Source organism: Falco punctatus (assembly GCF_963210335.1).
Source record: "Falco punctatus genome assembly, chromosome: 4".
NCBI lineage: Eukaryota > Metazoa > Chordata > Aves > Falconiformes > Falconidae > Falco > Falco punctatus.
In genome coordinates, this window is record NC_137583.1 from 29,429,644 (window position 1) to 29,456,490 (window position 26,847).

The 26,847-nt window shown below is 49.6% G+C and overlaps 1 protein-coding gene across 8 annotated transcripts in view; it reads left to right on the plus strand.

Annotated features, from left to right (window-relative positions):
• TNRC18 (trinucleotide repeat containing 18) overlaps positions 1-26,847 on the plus strand; it is a 58,517-nt gene that overhangs the window by 28,088 nt on the left and 3,582 nt on the right. For 6 of the 8 annotated variants that reach the window (XM_080383851.1, XM_080383852.1, XM_080383853.1 and 3 more), the window contains 17 exons: positions 193-1,140; positions 1,786-1,961; positions 2,710-2,846; positions 3,315-3,443; positions 5,328-5,502; positions 6,581-6,944; positions 9,570-9,851; positions 16,922-17,161; positions 19,525-19,967; positions 20,796-20,960; positions 21,792-21,933; positions 22,446-22,563; positions 22,840-22,915; positions 23,295-23,403; positions 24,355-24,471; positions 24,746-24,910; positions 25,450-26,744. In XM_080383851.1, the coding sequence (XP_080239977.1) occupies positions 193-1,140; positions 1,786-1,961; positions 2,710-2,846; positions 3,315-3,443; positions 5,328-5,502; positions 6,581-6,944; positions 9,570-9,851; positions 16,922-17,161; positions 19,525-19,967; positions 20,796-20,960; positions 21,792-21,933; positions 22,446-22,563; positions 22,840-22,915; positions 23,295-23,403; positions 24,355-24,471; positions 24,746-24,910; positions 25,450-26,744 (5,081 nt within the window). The remainder of the gene's footprint in view (positions 1-192; positions 1,141-1,785; positions 1,962-2,709; positions 2,847-3,314; positions 3,444-5,327; positions 5,503-6,580; positions 6,945-9,569; positions 9,852-16,921; positions 17,162-19,524; positions 19,968-20,795; positions 20,961-21,791; positions 21,934-22,445; positions 22,564-22,839; positions 22,916-23,294; positions 23,404-24,354; positions 24,472-24,745; positions 24,911-25,449; positions 26,745-26,847) is intronic. The other 2 variants (XM_080383856.1, XM_080383857.1) reach the window with 2 other exon arrangements.

Below are 26,847 nucleotides of genomic sequence, written 5' to 3' on the forward strand. Positions count from 1 at the left end.
AGAAGGGACCTCTGGGGTGCTGCTGTCTGTGTCAGCTTGGCCAGGAGAGAGGTGCCCAAAGCAGCTACTGCTTGAGAACAGGAAGGGATAAGAGATGGTGGAAGCAAAGGGAACACGTCTTTGCCTTAGTGAGACAGAAAGTGCTTTGGAGATCCGGCCCTTACACAGCCTGTCCCTGCTGATATCTTGCAGAGATCCCGCCGGGATATCCATTCCAGTCCCTGCCTCCCTCCTTTGGAAGACACTATCCCTACCTCCTCCAGCCCACTGCAGCATCTGATGCGGATGGCCTGGCTCCTGACGTCCCACTGCCTGCTGAAGGCTCTGAGCACATGGAGCTTTCCCCAGAGGTCAAGCCCATCCACCTGTCTCCGTCCAAAATGCTAGAGCCCATCCAAGCAGCAGCAGAAGAGGAGTCCTTGGAAGAGAGGGTGAAATCAGAGGTGCAGATGGAGGAAAGTCAAGAAGGCATCTGTGAGCAGGACATGGGGACTCTGAACATCACCACCTCTGCAGCCGTCCCAGTGCAGAATGTGGACAATTGCAATCTCCTGTTGCATCAAGGTGAAGCCCTGGGTGCTATGGAGCAGGACCAGGAAGACCTCCAGAGCTGCCCACCTCCTTACCAGGTTGTGGCCTGCCCTGCAGAAGCAGAGGCTCAGGCAGAGACTGGGAGTGGAACTGAAAGCTGCGCCATGCACATGGACTATGATGGTTTGCTCGTGCACACGGAGAACGAGCCACCTGAGATGGACCTGACACCCCAGCAGGAGGAGGCCTCTGTGGCCATGGATCTGCAGAGTGCTGATGTGGCCCGTGCAAGGGAATTTCCCAACCTGCCCCCTGAGGAGGGGGAGCAGGGGCCAGAGATCCCTTCCTACACGGAAGAGGCAATCTCTTGCCAAATCCCAGCTCTGGACATCAAGCCAGGCGACCCGCTGGCTGGGATGAACGCTTTGGTGGCTGCCACAGAAATGCCTCAGGCTTGTTCCTTGTTGACTACCACCAGTGTCACTCCATCCCAGATGAAGGTGGAGGTGTTAACGGACCAGGCCTTGGAGCACTCCTTCCTGCAAGGGATCACTTTGCTGAGTGAAATTGCAGAAATGGAGCTGGAGAAACGGAAGCAAGAAATGCAGAGTAAGTTGTGAGTGCAGAGCCTGGCCAGCCTTGGGCCAGGTTGGGTCTCCATGCGTACAGTCCCTGCACTCTCTGTGCGAGCCGAGGAGCAGAGGTGCAGGTGGGATCTCTTGCAACCTCAGCAAGAAGGGCATTGCCCTGAGTTGCACGAGTCGTTGGTACTTTGGATGGGGTCGGAGCAGGGTTTTTGTAGCAGTAGGCTGAGCGACGTGTGGCTTTTGTACTGCTCACCCCTTCCAAAGGCTCTCGCCATGTCTAGACAGCTTGTGGTATGCGTAGCGGAAACGGAGCCCCACTTGCCGAGAGCTGCCAGGGTAACACCCTTCTGGCAGGCACTGAGTCTACAGTCTGTCGGGGTTTGGCACAAGAAGCCCCAGTAGCTCCAGATGATGCTTTCCAAGAGCTTGGCAGGTCCTGAAAAGATCTCACCTACCAGTAACTTCCTGAGACGAGACGTGATGGGAACTGCCAGTTGCACCATGGCTGGGTACAACAGGAGATCTCAAGCGGGGGCTGAGGGGGGCTGAGAGGCTCCTTGACCTGCCATGGTCCAGAAAAGGACATCAGCCTCTCCTTGGGCCTGCCTGAGGAGCAGTCTTGGAACGTGAACCTCTATAGCTTTTTTTTTTTTCCTGTCCTTTCCAGCAGGTCCAGAGAGTTTCCCTGTCCGGCCAACACTGGAGAGTTTGCTGGCTGCCAGCACCCACATGCTCATGGAAGTACTTTCCACCCCCTTTATGGAAAGTCTGAAAACCATCCGGCTGCCTCGAGAGCTGAATCCCAACAAAAAGTACAGCTGGATGCAGAAGAAAGATGAACCCGTAAGTAGCTCTTAGTGTGGCTGAACCTGAAAAGCCACAGTACATCCACTCGCTGCAGCTTGCTCTTCCAGCCCCAGTTTGCCACCCGGCTCGTGCTGCCCTTCTGCACTCAGCGCAGCGAGCTGGCTCTGCCCCCGTGTCGCGTTTGTAGCTGCGCAGGAGGCAGCCTGGTGTCATTTAGCTTCCTCCCTTGTTTGTGAATCGACACATTGAATTCAGCAAGACCCTCGGCGGCCCTAGAGGTGTTTTTTGTAGTACAAAGCCAGCAGGAACTCCTGTGTTACTGCTTTGGTGGGGGGATACGTAAAGCTAGTGGCAGGAGGACTTTTCCATCTTTTTTTCTTTGCTGACTCTTCCCCATGGGAGAGACTGACAGATTACTTTGTACCCAGCAAATAAGTGTTCCAAGTCAGGGAATATTTTGATCTGTCTTTTTTAAAAAGGCAGAAGAGACTCCTCGGGTGTATTTTATCCTACAGGTTCTTTCCCAAGGTTGCTCTCCCTCAAAGCTGCTGCCATCCCTTGCATAAGGCACAGAACACTTTGGGCTGGCTGGTTTTATTTGTGTACTACCCTAGGGCTGTGCTTGTGGGTATGGGTGTTCTGCTCCGCTGTAGGCATGGAGGGCTTCCCTGCCAGGCTGCACGTCTTGGCCATTGCAAGGGCACCCCAGTGTGCATCACCCCAGACTAGGTGAGGGCCTGGACAAGCCCTGACCTTCTCGCCTCCTCTTGCCTCCCCACCCTAGATGTACTCCATCAAATCGGCCATCGAGAACATGGATGCAATGGAGCTGGACTACAGGATGAGGCTGGCAGAGCTGCAGCGGCGATACAAGGAGAAGCAGCGGGAGCTGGTAAAGCTGCAGCGCCGCAGGGACTCCGAGTAAGTCACAGGCTGCTCACTCGATCTTTTTTTTTCCAGCTGGGCACTTTCACTGCCTCTCGGTCTGGGAGAGAAAACAGTCCTCCACCTCTCCCTGTCTCCTCTCCTCTCCTCCTGGTACGGCCCGCCAGAGCTTTGCACAACACACTGCTAGGCTATGTGACACGACAACCTGATCACTGGTGAATGCAGCTGGGAGACCATATTAGAGACAACCTTGGCTTCAGCAGCTCAGTTTAGCAGTTTGGTGACAGGCGAAGGTTCTGGGTTGGCTCCTGTTCTTGCTTGCTTTCTTTTATTTTTTTTTCCCTTTTTCTTCTTTTTGGATTTATTTGCTTTATTTTTTTCCCCTGTTTGTTTTGCTTTTTGTTCGCAAAATTTGCTTTTGCTTTTTTTTTCTTTTCTTTTCTTTTTTTTTTTTTTTTTTTGTTGCCTTGGTTAACAGTGAAGCGTGTGGTTTTTTTAAAGGGAAAAGCATGACGAGAAAAGTAGAAGCTTGGCAAGAAGAGGCCCTGGAAGGCCCAGGAAGAGGAAACTTGGATCAAGCGCTCTGTCACCCATTAAGGAGAGAGGGAAGAGTGACAGCAAGAGTGGAAAGTAAGGCTGGAATTTGGGGAAGATGGGAAAATGGCAGGGTCACTGCACCAGGGTCTTACTGGGGAGAGTATCTCAGATGCAGCAGGGGCTCGCCGTGGCGTTGTGTTGTCAGGCCGGTCTCTGACAGCAGTGGTGTTGTGGAAGCGTGTGTATTTCATGGGAGTGTGTCCTTACAGTGGGAATACAGTGCCAGCGTCCTCCCTTCCTGCTGGTAGAGCACGTATCTGTGCTGCTGGGTGCAAATAGGACAGGCTGAGTTGTGCAGCGGTGAGGTGATGCAGAGCAGCTGACTGGGCAGGGACCTGTAGGTGAGGTCTTGGTGTTGGGGAGCGCGTCCTTGTGTGTTTTCAGGAGAGCGGACGGTGCGAGCGGGTGCTGTAGAGCTAATTGCAGGGATGTTGATGTCAAAACCTGGAAGGATAGGGCTATTCCAGGTTATCTACTTTGCAGGGCCTTTCTGCTGTGTTTCTGCTGTCTTCATCTCTGTTCCCTTAATCAGTGGGAGCTGGTTTCGCCTGACCTCTCTCTTTCAGGTGTCTGGATTGTTCTGTCTTCTGCTTTTTTCTCTTTTGCAAGTCCAGCTGCTCTAGTTTGGATGCCTGGATCTCACTGCCGTTGGCCATCTAACCATCCATAGGTGGCCAAGTCTCTCCAATGGGAAGGCACCTCCAAGTTGCCTGTGTGCTACATATTTTTGCAAATGTCCTTTCAAAACTACAAAATAGATTCAGGTGCCCAGCTCCCACTGACCATGCGCTTCTGAAAATCTGTCTTCTTGGTGGCTCTGTGTTTTGCTTTTTGTGTTTGGATGGCTGGACAGGTTGGAGGCATCCAGAGGTGGCTGGAGTTGTGCGTGTGTGCGTGCATGATCATGTTGTGTGCATGTTCCCACATCACAGGAATGCTTGAGCAGCCTGGTGTGGGAGATGGAGACACAGCCTCAGCCAGTGTCCAGGGCCTGAGGTGTTGGTTTAGCTGTCTGTGGAGGTCAGCAGAGAGGACGGAGGGGAGGGCAAATACCTGGAAACTGAGAAGGCTGCCCAGGTCAGTGGCTTTGTGGTGGTGGTGTGACCTGGGCCAGCAGGCTTAATGTGGAGGAGGCGGCATATGAGAGCTTTTAATGGAGGCTTGGTAGGGGTCTTGAAGTGTTGACTGATGATCCATCAGATAGTTACTGGAGACAGCTGGGGAGCAGTGAAAGATGTGTTTGTAGTCTCACCTACTTTATTTTTTCTTTTTTTATTGTTTTTTTACCCCCTTCTTTCCCCCCAAATCCCAAAGAGGGACCGAAGCAGTAGATCACACATGCCTCTTTCAGAGGGGCCAGGCTTGTAAAGCAGACCGCTTGTCCTTTGAGCAAGCCAGTCTTTGCAGTGCCCTGTCCCTCTGTGTCACCCTGCATGGCAGTTCCTTACCACCTCCTTGCTCATACCCGAGCAACCAGGGCAAGTGTCTGGGCAGTGAGGCACCTCCCTGGGCCTCGGGAATCTCCCTCTGCACCTACAGAGTCCATGAGAGTAGAGGTGGGAAAAGAGCTACAGGGCCAGCTCCGCTGTCTATCCTTCCCTCTGCTGCTCTGTACCAAATCAGGCACTTTATGGTGGCTGTTACTCAAGACACCAAATATTTCCTTTCAGAGACCACCTTGCAGGTCTCCGATTTCAGTCACCCTCATCTGTGCCAGTGGCCAGGAGCATGCAAGAAGGGCTCCTTGGCTCTCCTGTTTGGTGGAAACAAGTCCAAACTACTGTCACTTCACAGTGGACTTGGCTCCTGCTGAGGATCCCCACTGTCCTAGGAGGCATTTAACCTCACTTTTGAGCTTGGTGGGGATCACAGGGAGGAAAGCCCCCCACCTTGACCTATCCTGTGCTTGGCTTACAGACTGAGCAAGTCCTTGTTGCTCTCTGAAGACTCTGAGACTGGTGAGGGCATGAAGAAGAGGCACAAAGGGGCCCTCCCGGAGGAGGATGAGGATGTGGAGAGCGGCAATGGCAAGATGAAAGGGAGGAACCAGAGCTGGGAAGAGCATGATGCAGCTCCCAGCTTCTCAAATGAGGTCAGTGCCCTCATGGGGAACATGGAGCCACAGGCCAACAGCAGATCTCTTTCTTGCTTTGCTAGCATTGGCTTGTAATGGGTAACTCCTCCTGATCTTAGAACATCTGCTTTCAGTTCATGTGGGTTTAGAAGTTCTTCATGAGAGGACTGTGTGCCGCAGAGGGGTGTTTGCAAAGGCTAATGTTGTCTTTTGGAGGTTGGACCTCTTCGGTAGGCAGCAGAGAGGCTAGCACCTTCAAGCCAGCCAGAACATTGCAGTGTTGCCCTAGCTCTGAATCCGGAGCAGTGCTTGTCTTACCCCTTTGTCTGGTGAGATAGTGGAGGGGAATGGAATTCCTGAAGTAAGGGAGGAAGGGGAGAGCAACTTCTCTATATTCAATGCAGGGTTTTTTTCTTCTGTTCCTGTTGAGGCAATGAGGTATTTACTGGAGCTTTAAGCTGCTGATGAAATCCAAAATGCATACAGGCAAAGTACTGTTACAGCTGCTGTTATCTAGCTGCAGCACATGTAAAGTATATTTACTTTTTTCAAGAAGCAAGAAAATACTGAAAAGGATGTAACAGCACTGGCTGTAATGCAGTGGTGCTGATGCTCTCGCTGAGAGGTATTTGGATCTTTTTGGCATCCTCGCCTCTGGAGCGGGTTGATATGTGGAAATCCATGTTTATTTGGCTGGGGCTTGGGGTAAAGAAGATTGTTAATCCTCATGATTTAGAGAAAAGCTTGTAAAACCAACCCCAAAATACGATGAAAACCAGAAGGTGTTGAGAAAAAAGAACTCCAAAACATGTTTCTCTATGAACATATTTATTTTGGAAGAAAATTCAGTTTTTCTAAGTTAATCTTGTGATTTTGTAGTGCTTGATAAGGGTAAAGCTGTGCTGTCTGCTGACATCTTCCTCTTCTTCCTCCCTAGCACCATTGTGGGTTATGGCAGCCGGGGCTTAAGACTATAATTTTGAGGCCTTATTAACAAGAGTGCATGAGAGATGGTTATGAGGGCTAGTAAAATCGCTCAGGTCTGCCATGGTACCCGCTCTGCATTCACCTGTGTCTCTTCCTTTCGCCTCGGCAGTTAAAGCTGAAAAAGAAGAAGGTGGCATCGGATCAGGAGCAGCTGGCCAGCAAGCTTGATAAGGCTCTGTCACTCACCAAACAAGACAAGCTCAAATCCCCCTTCAAGTTTGCTGACAGTTCTGGGGGAAAGCCAAAAACTAGCGGAGGTGGCAGCAGGTACCTCCCACCCCACGAGGCTCTGCCAAGCAAGGAGGAGAAGAAGAGCCTGGCCAAGAACCTGGGCCTGTCACTGAAAACCACCAAGGAAGGTAAAAACAAGGTGGCTGCCAAAATGAAGAAGATGGAGGTGGGGTTAAAAGTCAAAAATCAGCTCAAGGTTTCCCATTCACCAGCAATATCTGAAGTTAGCAGCTACTCCTATAGTAAGTAACCCCTCATTTCTCTCTTCTTACAGTGTAATCTGTTGTGGGGGCTTGTGGTGGGGGTCTCTGGCCTCTTGGAAGGGGTTTTGGAGATGGGTCTGGTTTTGCTCATACCTCCTCCCTGGCTAATCAATGCTGTGGCATCTTTGGGATCAGCATGAGTTGTCTGCCCATCCTGCTGTCCCAGAGGTAGCCAGTATCAGTGCGTCTCTTCCTAACCTGTTGTACTGATTGTCAATGGGGAAAAATGCTTTAAAAAAGAAGTTGACCCACTTTCTTGCTTTCGGTGGGAGCAGACACTCTCTTTCAACGTATCGGATGAGTACTCATAGCCTCTACACCAAGAGGTGGTTAATGGCTGACTTTTGGAAGTCCTTGTTGAGTTGGATGGGAGTAGCTTTAGGATTATGCCATGGAGTCAGTTGGAGAAGGGACAGCCTACGGGGGACGCTGGTGTTCCTAAGCATCCTCCTGCCCTTTGGTGTTGTGGTTTTGTTCCCGGCTGACTGTGCTCAGCCTCCCATTTCTCTCCTCAGTGTGCATCTCCACCCTGGCATCCTCTGTAGTGATTGTCATTTCTGAACTCAGAGTGCACCTGAGGCAAAGGTTCCTGCAACCGAGCAGAGCTAGGGACCCCTATTACAGAAGGAAAAATCTGAATTGCAGATAGTGTTGGGAAGACTAGAATGGTAGAAGAGTCTGCAACGGTTCAGGCAGATGGTGGGGCAGAGAGCATGTGAGGGACTTTGGAGTTTATGGTCTGAGGCCTGGCTGTGTAATTGTCTTAGCTCACTTGCATATGCATCTTTTCCTTCACTTGCAGCTATTTCAGTCCCGTGTTAAAACCCTGATGGGGTGTTTGTATGCATAACAAATACATCTCTCGGTGCCACACCGGTTTAGAAATTTCGCTAATGGGGAAGATGATGAGCTAGTGATTCTCCAATGGAACAAATGTTTGGCATGAAATTAGCCATTTACATGGCAAAATAGAAGCCATTGTGTCCACTGGACTTGAACACAGCCTTTGGCTGATCTTGCTGTACACATCACCCAACAGTCCTGTTCTTGAATGTGCTTTCTCCCAAGGACAGACACATGGCTCCTAAACTCGGAGCTCTGGAGCTAATGGGGAGAGGAGGCATAGGCTGTTGCTCGAGCTAAAAGCCTTGGCTTCTGCCAGAGGGAGCTTTTGCAGTGCCCTTGCACTCGGGACTGTGGTTTCATGAACAGAAACTCCCTCCCAGACCTAAGGGAGCTTCTATCTGACCGCTCTTTTCTCCAGCAAGTCTCCTGATGTAGGAATGTGCCCCTTTGCCCCACAAATCTCAGCTCAGGAGGGTTGTTGTCACTGAGGAACGGACTCTGAAGTGGCTCAGCTTTGGTGCGTGGTTTTTCAGCTGTGTGCAGGTTTAAGGAAAGGGCTTTAGCTTGTTACTTGGTCACTCAAGCGTGATGGATTTGGGGAGGCAGGTCGAGCATATGGCAGCACCTCCCATGACTGGTGGGCCGCTCTTGTGGAGGAGGAGAAGCGGGACTGGTGCCAAGTCCTTCTGCCTCCTAACCTCATGATTTTCTAGCTGGAGTCCTGAAAACCTTCGGCGTAGATCCAAAGGGCAAGCTGAGCATCCTGTTCCCACAGATTTTAACAGAAGTCAGATGCCCAAAACCATTTGCTTATTTGGGTTTTGGGCCTCCTAAACTTGCTGTCCATTACCTCTCCACAATCGATGCAGTGGAGGTGGGGAGCAATGCTTGACCTGGGCTGATGCTGGAGAGCATCTGCTGCTGCCCACAGGCTGGGATGGTCCCCACCACAACGTCCGTAACGTTGTGGAGCTGGTGGTGCGTTCCCAAGCAGGGAAATGACAATTCATACCTGCTTTTATTGCGTCCAGGGCTACAGTATGCTTTTTGTTCTGTTCATCAGGTGTGAGGGGGGACTGATGGATAACTTCTCACTGCCCGCAGGGCTTGGCAGCTTTGTAAAGCCACAGCTCACAGTCTGAGGGGCGGCTTGGTCCCTGCTCCGTTTCGGCGTACTTCATATTGGCCACCGCAGAGTGTCTGGGGTGGCGTGTTTGGAGTTAGACGTTTGGAGTTAGTCGTGTTGCCTGCTTGGCAGCTGGGCTCCGGCTGCCCGTGTTGAAAACCCTCTGGGAGAGTTGGTTCATGCAGAAAAGGAGATTCAGGTCAGAGTGTTGAATGTAACCATGGCTGAGGCTAATTCAGGTTGATGGCTCGGTTGGTGGCGTTGATGCACTTTTGGTGGACGTCTTCATAGTGGAAATGTCTACCTCAAATTTTCTGCTCCTGAGCTCAAAACACTCCTTGGATCTTGTCTGAAGGGAGGACAGGGGGTGTTTGGCCTAGGTGGAGAGTGTCTGTTTCTGACCTAAAGAAGGAAATGCGTGTTTCTGTGTTTATTCAGCTCCCACTCGCTGAGTCCGAGGCTTGTGATGGAAGGAGGTGGAAAACGGCGGCACGTGGCCCCTCCTGCAGCCACGTTCCCCTCCTGGTTTACAGCCTCTTCACAAAGAAATGCACCAAAGCACACACCCCCCGCAGCCCCCCCCAAACCTCCATTATCTGATGTAACGTTCTTCCCACCTGCTTTGACCACAGATACAGACTCGGAGGAGGAGGAGGAGGGATCCCTGAGGGACGAGTGGCCAGCGCAGCCGCCGTCGGCCCCCAAGCCACGGCCGCCCAGTCTGTACAGTACAGCGGCCAGGAAGGGCGGCCGGGTGGCCGGTGGCCCCAAGGCAGCCCCCCGCAGCGCGGTGGCCGGGCGGCCGCTGAAGCCGAAGGCGGCGGCGGGCCGCAAGCAGCCCTTCTGCCTGCTGCTGCGGGAGGCCGAGGCGGGATCTTCCTTCAGCGACTCCTCGGAGGACTCGTTTGATCAAGGTTACTAGCTTATAGCAAACGCAACCCCCAATGCACCCCTCTGCCATGCCCGTTTGGGAGCGGGTGGGCGGGGAGGGGGCGAGGACGAGCGAGGGGCCTGGCGGGCTGGGGTCAGCCATTTTGATGGTCGGAGCCAGGGCGGCCATCTTTGTTCTTGGCAGCGTAGCCTGCTTTATCAGCCTGACGTTCATTTTTTATCCTTTTTGTACCTGTATCATTGTGATATTACTGGCTGGCTCTTTTGGAGCTTTTATATCAACTGGGTTTTAGTGTCCACCTCTCCCTGCTTTCCTGTTCCCTTCCTCCCTTCAGTTTTTCCCTCACTTTCTTCCTTGCTGCCACCACCACCACCATTATATTATTATTATTATTATTACTATTATTATTATTTCATTTTATTTTATTTTGGCATGAGCCTTGTAGAGGTTTGGAAGGAGCTTTTTTTAAATTACTTTCTCTTGTTTTATCCTTTTCAAGTTTTTTTTCCTTTTCTTTTTTTCTTTTTCCTTTTTTTTTTTTTTTTTTAAATACCGGGATACTGTTGTGTGGCCGTGTGACTTGATGTTTGTACTGCGATTTGGTATACCAAGCTTTATTAAACATATCGAGTTCATTTTTAACTAAACCTGTGTACCTTGTCTCTCTTGCTGTGTCTCTTATCAGGCGATTAGGTTGCCGCTTCACTTCATCCTGCTCTGCATCCCCCTCCTGCTCCCACTCCCCATGAGTAGAACTGGAATTAACCTAGTCTGGGGTACTCTCTATTATTCAAATATCCCTGCTGTGTTTGTCCAGATAAAGCCTAGGCCTTCCCCCCTCCCCACCTCGACCCCTTTAATTCAGTTTTTATTTTGTTCACCCAGTTTTATTATTTTTCTTTTTCCGTTTGTTTCCTCTGTTGATAGACTTTCTCAAGGCAGGCAGATGGAGTGTGGAGGCACTTGGTCCTCGTTGCTGCTGCAGGAGGGTGCTGGGTGTAACATACCCGTTATTTAACAGCCAGAATTTTTTCTTTTTCACTTTTCAAAATGTATACGTCAAATTTTTTTGTCTCTTTTTGGGAGGCAATTATTTTCAGATGCCCAGACGTAACCCACAGTGTTCAAGGATGTGGCAATTACTGCATTAAATTTGACTCTGCAGTTTCCCTCCCTCACCCTCACCCCAATTTTTTTCTTGCAGCTTTTTTTTGTCAGCCTGTCATTAGTACTTCAGTGGGAAAAGAGATTACTTGAGGCTTTTCCTCCAGAGACACAAGGGGTTTCTGTTTTAAAGCGCACTCGTTAAATAATAATCATGGGGAAAGGTCATTTTAATGAGCCCTCGGCTCCCAAAAGAAAGTAGCTTGTCTGGGCTGAATGCTAAGCAAGAGCATCCCCAGTTGTTATCATCTAAGTTACACGGCAAATCTGGATATAGCACAGCAAAAGCTTTTTAGTATTTCACACTGCTCAGACGACTGTTAATTGAAAATGGGGCTGGATAGTTTTGCTTTTGTTTTGTTTTTCCTTACTTTTTTGATGTTAATTTTCTCCATGCACCTGTTTGGCTTTTCTTCCCTCCAAACCCAACCTCCAGAGAAAGATAATCTATGCTAAAAGAAATTAAAATCAAACACAGCAGAAAGATACAGAATGCTGATTTGGTTTGATGTGGCTCTGGGCTGGACCCACCAATGCATTTCAAAGAAAACCCAAAAGAGAGAAACGTATGTTTCCAAAAAAAAAAAAGAATTTCTTAAGAGAACCCAAAAAGTTCTGGGGATAGTGGATTTTATGTAAGGGTGAGATTGCCACATTTCCATGAAGAGTCTGCGTTAACTTCCATTCTTCCCCTCCCTGTTCCTTCCTGCATCTTTTCTTTGTTTATTTTGCTGCTGTTGGAAATTTTGAGGATATCGATCCCTTCTAGGTGCCAAGTTCTTGAGGGTTTTTTGGATTTGCTTTTTGGTTTTGCTCCAGGTGAGCAGATAGGTAACTTGTCTCTAATTGGCTTTGTCTATTTTTCAAGTAACCTGTCTGCTTAAGAAAAGTAAAAATCCCAGTTTTATGGGATAAAGTCTGGGGAGGGGAGGGGATATGGGAGGAGGTTGGGGAATTTGGAACAAATGGGGAAATGCATTGTAAATCCCTCTGGGGTGTCATTTAATGGTGGGGAAACCAAAGATGCAAAACCTCCTGGGGTGGGAGGTGGGCATGGAGGGGGAGGTGGTGGTGGTGGGATTATTGGTTACAGTTTTATTTTTTTTCTGCAAATGATTTTTTTTTGTTCTTTCTCAGAAGCATTACTTGAAGGGATATTTGGGTAATAGGGTTTCTAATGGCTTTCCCTGATACTAAACCGATTAATAACCTCAGCTTTTCTAGAAGTGCTCGCTTTCTCCTTGCAGCTGCTTGACCAACCCTTTCACCCCTGCCCCTATCCATGATGCTTTGAATGTCTGTGTCGGTCTCTTGCATTTGCTCTCACGCTGCACTAAAGAAGCAAAGTGGTTGGCTGGTTGTAGGGCAGACACTTCTCAGCGAGGGTCACTAGCCATGAACCCGAACCTTGACCATTGTTATGTAGGTAGGCAAAATAACTTTTCTTTATGTCATCTGTCAGCCTCAGATGTTTCGATGTTACCTCCGTGAATAATGACACGTAGCTCTTTGCATTCTCTTGGTTATTTTAATTTTGAAGATGATTGCTGTCCACTTTTGACTTTCCTCTGTCCATGAAGAGTCTTGCATGGAAGATTTGCTTGTGTGTATGTGTTTGAGGACTCCAGAAATGCTTTACTGTTTGCAAGCTTCCTTTTGGAGAATGTAGCAAAGGGAAGGCTTTGCAGATGGGTCCGAGATGAGAAGCCACAGCGCTGCCTACAAAGGCTCTGCTGCTGTCCTTAAAAGGTTTCTGGGGCATGATGCAGGCTGTCCCTAGTATCAGGGTAATTGCCTGGCCATGGCCCTGCCGATATCTGTGTCAGAGGTAGGAGTAGCTGCAGGAAGACCTGTTTTCATCTGGTTTGAGATAGAAGGGGTGGGGATGCACTGCTGTCTTACAGACCGAACATCATGTTACCATTCTGATGAGAGGCAAAGCTTGTGGTCTTTCATCCAGTGACCTTGGAGAGGAAACTGCTAATGTGGGCTAAAGCCACACAGGACTTTGAAACCCATCAGGATAGGTAATACCTTGAGCTTTCTGAGACTGAAGACCCATACATCCTTCTCTTCCATACTCCGTTTTCCTTAAGAAATTAATACCTTCTTCCCTGCTCTCCTTTCTCTGACTTGGAGGATGATTTTATCCCAGTGAAAAAAAAAACAAACAGTGAGGGATAACCAGTTCCCCACACAGTCATTCCCACGTGGTAGTTGTAATATTTTTAATTTTTTATAAGTACTTCTGGAGTCAGCAGCACAGCACATATGGGGGGAAAAAAGAAAATCTTCCAGTAATGAGAATTGGCTTGTTTGAAGGAAAAAAAAAAAAAAAAGGTACAATCTTAAATTGGACATTCAAAAATGAGTAACCTCCAGTATTTGGACAGATCACACAAATCAGATGTCAATGACCCAGTAGCTGTCTAAAGTCTGCCTGTACTTAGCCTGCTTTGTATGCTGTAGGCCTGCTTGGTGTTATGAGAAAATCATGCTATTTTTTTTACAATGTGAAATGACTCTTTTTAAGTGTATGTTTTTACTTCCCCCTTCCCAAGCCTTTCCTCTCCACAACCCCCCTCAATCTGTCTTGTAACATCAGTCTTTATAAACCAAATTGCTTAATCAATTTCTGTTCATCATTAACAAATCTTCATTTACTGCTCTCCTACAGTAAAATACCATGGCAGCTTAGCTGTTAAAAGCAATGAGAAAATTTAGTGTTTTTAATTGGGTTTGGTTTTTAATTTAATGCAGGTAGACATTTTAGAAAAAAAAAGTATCTTCTTTGGCTCCAGTTTATCTGGCATCAGTAGCATTTAAATGTTAATTTATTGTTTGTTTTGGCTGTAGAGTTGTATGTACACGTGTGGTTGCGTGTGTGGGTATATACACACATATACATGCTCTTAAAAATGTCAATTAAAAAAGATATTTTTAGCTTTGAATATTTTTTCCCTTACCCTTGCTCAGTGTTAGAAGAATTACCGTTGAAGGAAAAAAATACTTTTTAAAATGTCTTTTTCCCCATTGTTAACTAAAAATTGCCTTTTCAGGAGAAAAAAAATTGACACTTCAATTGTGTAAAGGCATCTGTGCATACTTCATTTTAAGCCCACACATAGTTTGGGTACAGTAGGAGTAAAACTGCTTCACATTAAATACAGACATCATGAGTCTCTCCAAGAAGCTGTGCAGATGGCCATAGAGCACCAGCAGCTTAATTGCCACCATGGCCATAAATTTGGGGAGCTAGCTTAGAAGCGTGTGGGTTTGGAGCAGAGCCCCAAATGTGTTCTTTTTGTTTAATTTGTTAGGTTTTGTCCCTTGGAAAATCAGGAGGAAGAGGAACGGGGATTATGTACTTCATGTAGAGTGGAGTTAGCAAGATCTGCCCTTGCCATGAGAGGTGGAGGAGGATAGATCTGTGCTGTGAACGTGTTAAAATGTGTTTATCTTCAGGCTGAAAATTGTATCTCGTGCAGATAAAAGTACAAGTGTTTTGGTAAAAATGCTGACAAGAGACTATTTTCAGTTGTCTTTCCATAGTGTGACACCGTGTATTTCAAAGAGGTTAGAATAACTGCCAGGTGCATTTATTATATCATAAGTTTTCTGTAGAGTGAGTAATGGGTGCTTTCATCCTGGCTTTTAAATCTGTTTTACCTTGGTGCATTTGAAATACTGTAGCTGCTGGGCACCCTTATGCCCTTGCACATGCAGAGTCTAAGTGCCGAAGGAGCGATGCGATGCTGCCCGCGCTCCACGCAGCCCCCAGGCAGTTGGTGGGGCTGAGCCAAGGGTGCTGCGGGGGGATTACGCAGGACAGGTCATAGAGGGATTTTCCTGCAAACTTTCACCATTTTTGCCTGTTTTCCTCCACAGCTGCTTGATGAGCCACTCTCAGCTCAGCCAGGTCTTTAGCTCTGGCATGGGGGGCTGTACAGGTTGATTTTTTTCAATTTTTTCCTGATTTTCCTGACAATTGCTGAATTTCTGGAGCCAAATGGGACATGTGGAAGGGGTCTCAGTAGCCCATGGTGTGTCATTGAACTTGGGCATGGTTTTGCTGCTTTTCAGGCAGGTGGTTTCCACGTCTCAGAATAGCAGAGTTCATCTGGATTTGTTTTCTTTTTGGCAAAATGTGGTAGAAAAACAGCAGTTGTGCCCTTTTCTGGTAGGGGAAGGAATCTGATCCTAATTTTCTATGGATGTTTTTTTTTTGCATGTGGTTTTTATGCAAGGCGTGAGCAGGGCTGTGGATTTCTTGGTATTTACTGCAGGACTATAGGTTAATAACATTTTTATATCACAAGGAGCTAGCCTGAGCAACTGAAATGAGGAAGGGATTTTTATGCAGTTAAAAATTAGTATTCTGTGACTATCTGATATGTGCTGTGGAGATAAGCTCTCCTTGTTTTTAAAAAAAAACACAATTAAAAAATAAAAAAAGCTGGCCATTACTTAAGTTGATAAAATGCAAGGATGAGAACACTGTTTTCTGATATTCCTGTTATTTCTAATGTCATGGAACAATAATCCAAAGTGGAAAAATAACACTTGTATTATTGTGGTTTGGTTTTTTTTTTTTTTTAACAACCAAGTGTTGAGGACGTTTTTATCTATCCCAGAGGGCATATGTGAAAAGAAAAGGATTTTCATGTTCATTCCAGCTCATTTTGAAGGGATCTGGTTTCTCATTTGGCTGGCTTTCAGACGCAGGGATAGTGGCTGGCGGGGAGCTGGCGAGTGGGCTCAGGCGGGGAGAGCAGGGCTTCTGCTAGCAGTGGAAATTTTCCAGCGACCTTGACGATCCTACTTAAGCCCTCAATTTCAAGAGAAATTAAATATCTTTTCCAGACCCGCTTTCTGCAGTTAAATATATATAGATATATAAAAAAGTATATGTGCTCATATATGTGTGTGTATATGTATGTGTGTGGTATATGTGCATTTGTGTAGTGACTTGCTCACCAGCACTAACTGGATGAGATGCTATTAAAATTAATTGCCTTTGAGCTTATGACACTCCTGGGAAGTGCTGTAGGAAGGGAGAGGTGCCACTCTCAGAGCATCTACCCCCAAAATACCTGCTGTATATACACTGTGAAGGAAAACCCCAGCCCACTGCTCTCTGCAGGTGACAGCCGAGGCAGGCGGCAAGGCTCATTTCTTTGCCAGAATTAGATTTTGGCTGTGGGCAGCTCTTCCTGCCTGTGCTGAGCTGGGCTTCCCTAGCCTGAGCTGTAGAGAGGAAAATGAAAGGCACGGAGAGTTTTGAGGCAGAGTGTTTAAACACACCTCCTTGTCTCCAACACTACCTACACTTTCTCCCCTTATGCATTCCAAATCCATTGCTTTCAAATGATTATTTCCCTCCCCTCCTTTGCATTTTTGCCTCCTGCCCCTTCTTCTCTCTGTGTCCTCCTCGCCTCCTGCAGTGGCGCAGGCTGGTCTCTGGTATTCCCCTTCCATGCTGATCTCTAATTCTCATTACACTAATGGATTTTGTTATGGAGGAAGAGGTGGTGGGCGGGAGGGGAATCCCACAGCTCTGAGGTTGGGATTTTCAAAGGAATTAAGCTTTTTATTCCTCCTGAAAGCTGCAGGGAAGGGGTGCATGGCATCCTTTTCAAATCTCTGCCAACACCCTGCTCTTCCCTCCTCTGCCTTGAATGGGTCCTCTTTGCTGTACCCTGTATTGCTGTGTCCTTCAGGGGTGGTGGTAGGCAGGGTGATGGCGGCTGTATGGCTTCAGAGACACGTGTGTGTCCACGGCCAACATCTTCTGGCTGTGCTCATGGGCAGCTCAGTGCTACTTAGGTGAGCACAGAGCAGCAGGAGAGTTATCGGTTTGGGGTGGAAATGTGGCCGATGCACAACTCCATGAGATTTGTAATGGGCTCCCTCTTTTCTGCGTGCTAGATTCTAGCTCAGAGGAGGAGGAAGAGGAGGATGAAGAGGAAGAGGACGAAGCAGAGGACTATGGGACAGATGGCACTGACAGGCTTTCATCACCTGCTCTTGACGAGAGTGGCCTGGGCCTTCTAGCAAGGTTTGCCGCCAGTGCAATGCCCAGCCCCATCGTTCCCCCTCCACTTTCCATCATCCAACTGGAAGCCAAGCAGAAGGCAAAGAAGAAGGAGGAGCGGCAGAGCCTGATGGGTGAGTGGCATGGTTAGGACTGGATGAAAGGTTCAGGAGGTCCAGGCTGTGCTGCGAGAGAGCAGATTGTTACCCAGGCACTGTCTTGCTCTTTCTTTGCTTTTGGCTGTTTGGCCCTGATGCTGAAGGTGGGGGGAATCTCTGGCAAGAAAACAAGAACCAGTCTCGGGTATGGCAGGTTTAGCAGCTGCAGCCGTGGCTTCCCTAGGGGCAGTTGCCTGTGGCTTTGTCAAATTTTCCTCACTTCCTACCTACCTGGCAAATCCTTAACAGCCATGCTGCAACAGCAAGTGATGGGGTGCTGTGTCCCCTTGGACAGGGTGCTGTAGGCAGTGGTGTGCTGTTACATTTTAGGGAAGGAAGCATGTGCTAAATGCAGCTGATAGATGCCAAGCAGAAGAAAAACCCCTTCAGTCAGCCTGTCCCATCAGCTTCCTCATAGAAATGGGCCAGCAACATTTGAAACAAGCATTCCTTCCTCTACTCATGTGTTTGCAGTGCCAGAGCCTGTGTTTCTGTCCTCGTCTCTGTCTCCATTTCAGTGTGTTGCACATAATTGGGAGTTTCATTTCTTCTCCTCCCCATGCCCTGCTGCGCAGGTGCCCATTGGTGATATCTTTCCCGGTCAGACAGATCTATATCAGCTCCATTTATAAATTCTCCATTAATATTTATTAAGTGGTAATGGAATTTATAGCATGCTTCAGAATGGAAAATGATGTCTTCCTTGGGAACCTGGCTTGTTTTAGCACTGTTTCCATGCTATATTTGGATTTTGCCAACTTGTTCCAACAGCCTCTGTTAAGAATTTATCATCCTGTAACCTGTCCTCCTTGAAACTGGAAGCATCTAGAAATTGCCTCATGCAATAGTGAGAGAGGAGAAAGAGTGTTGTAATTTCCGATGGGTTTTTCATTTTGAGCCTTGCCAGCGTTGATTTTGACAGCCTTGCTCTTTCCCTGTTCTTACTGGGGCAGTCTCAGGGGAAGAGGTTTGGGGGGCAGGTTCCTACAGATTGAATACGCAAGTGAGCGTATTTCAGAGAGAAAGACTGACAGAAGATGCTCTCCATGCTTTCGCTTGGTCTGTTTTCATGTTCCCATGTGAATGCTGTTCAGTCCCTTGTGTCCTTCCTCAAGGGTCTCCTGCACACACTGGTTATCACAGCAGAGGTTGAGAAGAGTTCACTGTTGGACTTAAAAGAGTTTCTGCCAACCTCCCTGGCATGAAGCAAGGCCCGATTTCAGACCTTGCTGGTCTGAAGGCAGAGTCATGCAGATTGTGTGCAGAGAGGAACATTCCACAGCAGGCTGGAGGAGGATACAAGAGAGACCTTTGGCTGGTGCTCTCTTTTGGAGAGGGAGAACCAGGTTCTGCTGATGTTTACACACATCTTCAGAGGTGCTGCGCCACCCCATGAGATCCAGTGCCCTGGGAAATAAATGGATTTAGAAAATCTGGGCTGTCTCTTGTTCCCACATAGACTTACTGCATGACCTTGGGCAAGTTTCTTCCTGGCTGTTTGTAACCTCCCAGTGGCACAGTGCCTGTGCAGCCACAGTGCTTTGCCTACCTCCTGCCCATGTTGCTGGGTGGGTAGGTGCTGCCTCAGTTTCCCTTTTGCCCCTGGAAACACATGATCTTACTCTCCTTTATCGGGTTCTGGGGAACACACTGAACTTGGTGAACGTCTTGGCATTACTACAGTATTTCAGACCTCTGGGTACTGGTGTGCCTGTGATGCTGAGCAGAGGTGAATGTGAGGGGATTTCCATTTGCCACAGACAAAAGATCATTTACCTCTCTTGACTTTAATGCAATTACCTGAGCCAGTAAAAAGATCTGTGGTATCTGTTGGCCAATGGGGAAAAAAAAGGCTTGAAATATGAGTTTATTCAATTTGTTAAAGAGGTTGTTCTCCTGAAACAAAGGTGAGACTGGAGAGGATTCCCACCAGGAGGGGAGGAAGCCTCAGCCTATGGGGTTCATGCTTGGCTTCAGCTGAGCCAAGCCCCTCCTTTTTGTGGAGGGGCAAATGTTAGAGTATTTTTTCTCTTAAGAGCTTCGCTGCAGGGTTTTGGTTATGGGAGAAGGGAGAAAATGAAGGCAGGGAACATGCTGAACCACACTGCCTGAATGAGTAGGATCTGGCTTGGGGCAGGGGAGACTTATTTCCAGGGAAATCAGTGTTTTATGGGGCAGAAATACAGATCTGAGGGATATGGGGATTGGAAAGGGGAACAAGCAAGGGCTCTGTTGGAACAGATATGACATCTGCCATGGAGCCCAAAAGCTTTCAGTCGGATGTGGTCCCTCTTGTCTTAGCCAGGGCTTTGACTGATGGCTAAATCCTTTCCACCTAGGGACAGAGTTTGAGTATACCGACTCGGAGAGTGAGATCAAGATCAGGAAGAAGTCACCTTCAGGGCTGCTGCGGGGAAAGAAGGGGCCACTGGAGGCCACCAGCATCCCACCAAGCCAGACCCCCAGCAGCCTCGACTCTGGATCTGGGAGCGCTGACAAGGCCAAGCTTGTGTCTGAGAAAGGCCGCAAGCTGAAGAAATTCAAGTCCCCCAAGGACTTGAGCTTTGAGTTCGGGCTGGAGGCCAGCGATGATGACCTGTGGAACCGGCGCCGGAGTGAGCGGATCTTCCTCCACGACGCCACCACGTCCTCAGCCATGCTGACCCCTGCAGCACCTGCCAGCTCCACACCTGTATCCAAGCCTGGACGCTGTGGCAAGGGGGCACCCATGAGCCCCAAAAAGGAGGGCAGCAAGGGGAAGGACAGGAAGGAGCTAAGCAAGGTGAGGAATGCACTGGCAGAATTGGTGTGGAACCCTTGGGACCTGAGTGTGAGGGGAGGGTGATTAACTCCACTAGAGCAAAGGAGAGTTGAGTCCTGTCTCAGCAGTTGCCCCAGTGTTGTTTGGCTGCCCCTTGTCACCCCTGCCAGCCCCACGTACTCCCAGAGGAGCTGTCGGCCTTGGATCTGACTCATAAGGAGTAAAGTCCTGTGTTTGGACAGGGCAGGTTACTTGTGTCATCCTCAGTGTCCCAAATCCATCCTGCTTGGATTGACCAGAGTGGATGATCCTGCATTAAAATGTCTATGAAATCTCTCTCCCGCTGTCTGTACGACCTTGTCTGCTTGCGGAGCTGTGGCCTCCACGCTGGCCTTTAAGGCTGTTCCCCTTTTTTATGGTGGGGTGCCTGAGGGCTGCCCCTGGCTGGTGGTGGCATTGATCTCTGGGTTGCTGGCTCTTCATCCTGGCTGAAAGCTCAGCTTCCTCCGGCTCAGTTCATGGCCGTGTTACGGAGGAGCACTGATTGTGGGGAGAGTTAGACAACGTAGTTTTGACATGAGGCCAGCTGTGATCTTCTGGCGCTTTCAGGGGGAAGGTTTGATAGGCAGGAGTTGCTCTCCCTGGTAATGAAAAGCTCTTCCCCAAATGGGTGAAGCCTGAAAGGAGAGCAGGGAGTTACAGGACGTGGTGTGGTCAGCGAGCTAACTGCTGCCTGAATGTCATCCTACCTGTGCGCAGCCTGCTTTGCTCCACCTTTTCCCTCTCCCTGGGCCTAGGTCTTTACCAATCCCCTTTTTACCAATGGGAGTGTTTTCTTTTTATTTTTAGCAGCGGAAGAAGGGTAAAGAAACACCCTGCTGCTCCTCCTCCTCGTCCATGTCCCCTCCTGGCATTCCTAGCTCCCCATCTGATGTTCGTGTGAGCCTGGCAAATGCCCTGAGCTCCACCAAGAAGAGTAAAGCCAAGGTGAAAGCCAAGGAGGTGAAGAAAGAGGTGAGGGGCTTGTTGTGGTCTGGGTGAACTGGAGGGTGGCTGGCTCTTTTCCTGGACTGTTGCAGTGTAAGGGAGGAAAAACAGACATGCAGGTTTTGCTGGGTGTGTTACAGGCAAAACGCTGGTTTGAGAAGCCTACAAATCCAAGGAAGGCTTACCAGGTAATACCTGCTGCTACCATCTGGCATTCGTTTGCCTTCATCCTCCAAATGAATGAGCAGGCAGGATTTTCTCTAAGGCCCACCACGGGGTGAAGGGACAGCCTTCATGGATAGCAAGGACCAAGGAGATGGTAGTGGATTTGCCTTACTCAGCACTGGATGAGCCAGGTCACAACTGGTTTCTGCTCCATTGCTTGTCTTCTCTCATAACACACATTACTGCATTTTCTCACATGATTTCTGAGTGTAATGCTTATGGTTTCTGTGTAGCAGCACGAAACAGATCACAGGGCTTTTGAAAAGAAATAGGAAGAGTGTCTGCTGCCTGTTTATTGAAGACAGTCTCAGGTGTTCTGTGCAGAGAGATGGTGGATGCAGAGCAAAGCTACAGCTGTCTGCTCGTCCTGGAGTGACTTGTGGCTAGGATGTGTGAAACAGCTTTTGGTCAGCTGTCGGTGATGCTTGGGGGTAAACCCAGAATAACAAAGGTTGAACAATGACCAAAAAACAAGTTTGGGTACATCTGCTTACCTCTGTGTGATTAACTTGGCTGAGGATGGAGACAAGTTTGTCCCAATATCCTCAGGTTATTTGTTGCTGGAGGAAGGTGAGATGGGATCAGACAGTTGCCTGTTGTCACCCAGCTGATGTGCTGCTTGCTCTCCTGCAGAACCGAGGGAAAGGAGGAGCTGTCAGCAAGCTCATGGAGAGCATGGCAGCAGAGGAGGATTTTGAACCCAACCAAGACAGCAGCTTCTCAGAGGATGAGAACATCCCACTGAGCATGCTGGTTGAGCGACCGCCCACACCAGGTGAGGGCAGGAGAGGCTGGGGGGCTAACTGTACAGGTAGAGGGACTGGGCAGGAGAGGCCGGGGGGCTAACTGTACAGGTAGAGGGACTGGGCAAGTTTCCCAGGGCTGCTCAGAGGAGGATTGTGCTGCTTTCACATGTTCCTCATGCAAAGCCGTGAGTTCTTGGGGTGGAGATACCACTTCCCCAGTCAATTTGGCTTGCCAAAACCAAGCCTTATCACAGTGGCCCACTGTGACATCTAGATGAAGCCCAGTCTCTGAGCTGCCCTGTTTTCATATACTGGTATATTATTATTACTAACAAGAGGGGGAACATTTTATTATTACCAAGAGGCCAAAATTTTCTTCTGCCAGGAGCCAGCCAGAGGGAGGGAGCCCTTTCCGGAAAGGGCTTACTGGCCTTTTCCTAGGGGAGGGTGATGCTGGAAGTGTGAGGTTTCCTTCTCCCCTTGCTGTTGCTTTTTCCTGTATGGTGCTCCCTAATCCTCATCTTGCTCCAACACCTCACAGCTCCCCGCTCCTGCATAATTGACAAGGATGAGCTGAAAGATGGTCTGCGTGTCCTCATCCCCATGGATGATAAGCTGCTCTATGCCGGGCATGTCAAGACAGTGCATTCACCAGACATGTGAGTTGAGGGGCTCCCGTATCCACCTGGGCTCTGCCAGTGAATGGGGATGCAGGGATTGATCCGGGGGTAGTGTAGAACTGGCTGGAGAGAGACTGATGGAGCCTGGCAGGGAGGGAAGGAGAGTTCACTCTGGTTTATCAGTGCTGAGGAAAATCCAGTTACCTCTCATTAAACACTCTCAAATAAACTGGTGGTAGGAGTCAGAGGGAGATGTTAGCTGATCCGGGCTGATGTCTTCCCTGTGCCCTGTATGACTGGGCCTTTGTGTTTCAGATACCGTGTGGTGGTGGAAGGTGAGAGGGGAAACCGTCCCCACATTTACTGCCTGGAGCAGCTCTTGCAGGAAGCGGTACGTGAGGCCAGCGGGTGCCTGTACTTGGTGCCTGAGCCCTGTTTTGGAGTGGAGGAGGCTAGCTGGAAGCCTCCTCTTCCCCGAGCTGGGGCTGCAGGGATGCCCTGGTCCTGCCGCCATGGTCAGTCTGGGCAGAGCTCCCTGTGGTGTGGGTCACTGCCCTGTGGCTGAGCTCCCCACTGGCAGTGGGCACTGGGCCTGTGTGCCAGCAGGGGTAGTCCTTCACGCTACCCTGTGAGCAGGCAGGAAGCCATTCCCCAGCAGGGAAACTGCCCCTTGCCTTCTCCAGAGCTGCTTTGCTACATGCCACATGTGGTGGGGTGGTCTGTGCTGGTGCCAAGAACATCAGTAATTGCTTTCCTCTCTCCCTGAGCAGATCATCGATGTGAAACCACCTTCAGTGCGATTCCTGCCCGAGGGCACAAGGATTGCAGCCTACTGGAGCCAGCAGTACCGCTGCCTCTACCCAGGGACAGTTGTTCGAGGTAAGGCCACCCTGGCTGCTCTGTGCTGTGAACCAGGGATGTCTCAGTCCTGCGTGTCCTGAGGGATGTCTGGGAAAGCTGTGAGATCTGCTGTGAGTGTCCCGGAGTCAGAACCTGGCCCGTTCCTCTCCTCCAGATCATGCCCAGCTCAGTTGGATGCTGGTTTACTAACATCATGTCGGTCCAGGAGATGCACTCTTACAGGAAGAGGTCTGAGCAATTAGAAGCTTAAAATAGGAGGGGAATTCAACACACTTGAGAGTCAGAATTAACTCCAGGCACCAAAGATTTCTGAGGTTGTGGAGGTTTCTAAATGAGCTACACACTTTGTAGTGTAGCTTTACCTCTGACACATCAGCTCCACCATCTGGTCCCATTAAAAAGCCAGTGAAGAGCCCTGGACAGCTCTACCATGGCTGGTCTTGCTTTTGGGCTCTTGTTCACACTGTGTGTGTATGAGGGAAGAATTACTTGTTGTAGACCGGTGATGCTGATGCCAGAGAGCGTGGGAACACAGGTTATTTTCCTTGGAGAGAAGGTGAAAAGCAGCTTGTGATTGCTGAGAGCAGTTACAAAATGCAGGTAAAAAAAAAAAAAAAAGAAAGAAAGAAAAAAAAATACTGCAGTGAAAATAGAGAAATGAATTTCTGTAAGAATAGAGGAAAATAGGGGGAAGAGGTAGGAAGTCAAACTGGAATCGTTGTTATATTCTGGAGCAGTGCTGCTGACTGGGAAATTTGACACTGGGTGGGCTGGTTTAGTATTATCAGGGACTTTCCGTTGCAGAGCAAGCCTTCTGTGCTCTCCCTGCACAGCCTAGGAAAGGTGGGGCTGGGATGCTTTGGAGCTGGTGCAGGATCCCTGTCTTTCCCCACGTCCCCAGTTCCCTGACAAGGGGTTTGTACCTTGATGTCTGTTCCTGATCCCATCTTCTGCTCCCCCAACCCACAGGAGCCCTGGACCTGGAGGAAGATGGTGACCTCATCACAGTAGAGTTTGATGACGGCGACACGGGACGTATCCCGCTGTCTCACATTCGGCTTCTCCCACCTGACTACAAGATCCAGTGTGAGTCTTGCTACTCGGTTTTTTGGATGACATTTCCCACTATGAAATGCAGGGAGTTTCAGGCCACCTGCCTCTGAGATTTTTTGAGATGAGTTCACAGGCTTCCAATCACAAAGATTGCACCATCAATTATGGACATGGGGGGGTGGGATATAACCCATAGGGAAAAAGGCCCAGTCCATATTGCAGAATTGATAGCGATACATTTGCTGTGTCCCATCTCTGGTTTGTATGTTACTTGACTGTATTTGTCCATCTCTTTGACTTGTTCCAGGTGCCGAGCCTTCCCCGGCCCTTTTGGTGCCCAGCACCAAGCGCCGTAGCCGTAAATCCAGCAAAGACACTGGAGAAGGAAAAGAGGGAGCTACACTGGGGTCAGAGGAGCCTGTGTCAAAGGGCAAAGGACGAGGGAGAAAGCCAAACGTCAAAGCGAAAGCTGGTAGGTTGTTGAGAGAGTCCTTGCACAGTTCCCCACCACTCTTCCCAAGTTAGTGCTGTTGTTTGGGGCAAGATTTGGAGGTGAACGGATGCACTGTTTGAGTGCAGAACATTCATGCATCAGCTTGCTCTGCTGTGGCTGCGGTTTGCAGGAGGCTGGCTTGGAAGCTGGCCTGTGCTGCAAGAGCCTCCTTCTGTCAGTCAGGGCTGCGGAGCCGGGTCTCTTTTTCAACTGAGCATCTCAGCGGCCATCAGGAGGGCCAAAGATGCAGGAGATCTGCAGTTTGGTTCCCCTGCAGTTGGAGCAGCATTGTTGGGCACTGCCCATCAGCTGCTCACAGGTGCTGCCATCAGGCCAGGCTGTTTAGTAAGGCTGTTCAGTGAGCGGTGAGGACCTGTGTCTCTTTGGGGATACCTAAGCATTCAGGAACGAGCCACCGTTGGCCAGGGACTGGTCGGTGTCGGTGTTTGGTTGCGTATGAGCTAATAAAGCCCATCTTGAGGGCTATCATCATGCCTTGTGTTTCCCTTCCTCTGCAGAAGAGGCTGCCTTGCCAGAAGAGAAGGATCAGGTTGAGTCTTCACCTGTCACCTCTTCAGTCCCAGAGAAGCCAGCCTGCTTGGGCAAGCCAAGCATGAAGGGGTCGCGAAAATCACAACTGCTGCCGACTGGAGGCTCTCCTGCCCCCACAGAGGAAAAGCGGTCAAAGGCCAGCAAAATGAAGATCTCCACGAAGCTGCACAGCCCCCCGCAACCCACTTACCAGCCTGCTGTGTTCGGCAGCATCCTTGGCACGGAACCCTACAGTGACCTGCCAGGGACACTGGCGGCCTTCAGCTCCAGCGATGCTTCGGTGTCGAAAGCCAAGGCCAAGAAAGGGCGGCCGACAGAAGAGACACAGGAATTTGGCAGCATGGTCAAGGCTCAGAGGAAGCATGACAATGAAATCCTCATCAAGCTGGACCATGAGGGTGTGATGTCTCCAAAGACAAAGAAGATGAAGGAGGCGATGAGGATGCTGGAGGACTCAAACCTGGCCAGTCGTAGAGATGGCAAAAGTCTCTTGGGGCTGGGCTATTCCCCTGCAGTGGGTGTGGAGGCCAAGCAGAAATCTTCCCGAGCCAAAGCAGCTGAGGGCGACCCTTCCCCTGCCAGCTTCGGAGGAAAGTTTGATGGCTCAGCAGAGAGCCTCACTGCTTCGAAGGACCAGGAGGAAAAGGCAGCAGCTCCAGCAGCCATGGAGGAGTCGGAGAGCAACAGCAGTGACAGTAGCTCAGAGTCAGATGGAGAAGAGGAGGCTGAAAAGAACCGAGGGGAAGCCCAGGACAGCAGCTCAGCCAGCTCGCGAGCATCCACCCCTCTCTCGTCCTCCAACTCATCCTCCTCTTCCTCTTCCAGCAGCAGCTCCTCTTCCTCCTCCTCTTCGTCCTCGTCCTCAGCCTCATCAACCTCTTCTTCGTCAAGCTCCAGCTCTTCTTCGTCCTCCACTACAGATGAAGACTCCTCCTGCAGCTCCGATGACGAAGTAGCTGAGGCCCAGCCAAGTTCCTCAGTGCAGCAAACCCTCCCACCCAAGCAAACCAAGCAGGCAGGGAAATCCCGCGCGTCCTCCCACCCCCAGAACCAGAAACAGCCGGCGCAGCAGCCGGCGCAACAGCCGGCACCACAGCAGAGCGGCAACAAGAGCAGGCCCAAAAAGCGCGAGGGTATCCACCTGCCCACCACCAAGGAGCTGGCCAAGCGCCAGCGGCTGCCATCGGTGGAGAACAGGCCCAAGATCGCTGCTTTCCTCCCAGCACGGCAGCTGTGGAAGTGGTTTGGGAAACCCACACAGGTAAACAGAGCCTCTCCCACTGCTCCGTAGTGCTTGGCACTGGTGTTTGCCTTGTGGTGCCTCCTACTGACGCCTTTCCCTTCTCCTGAGGTGGTGAAGCTCT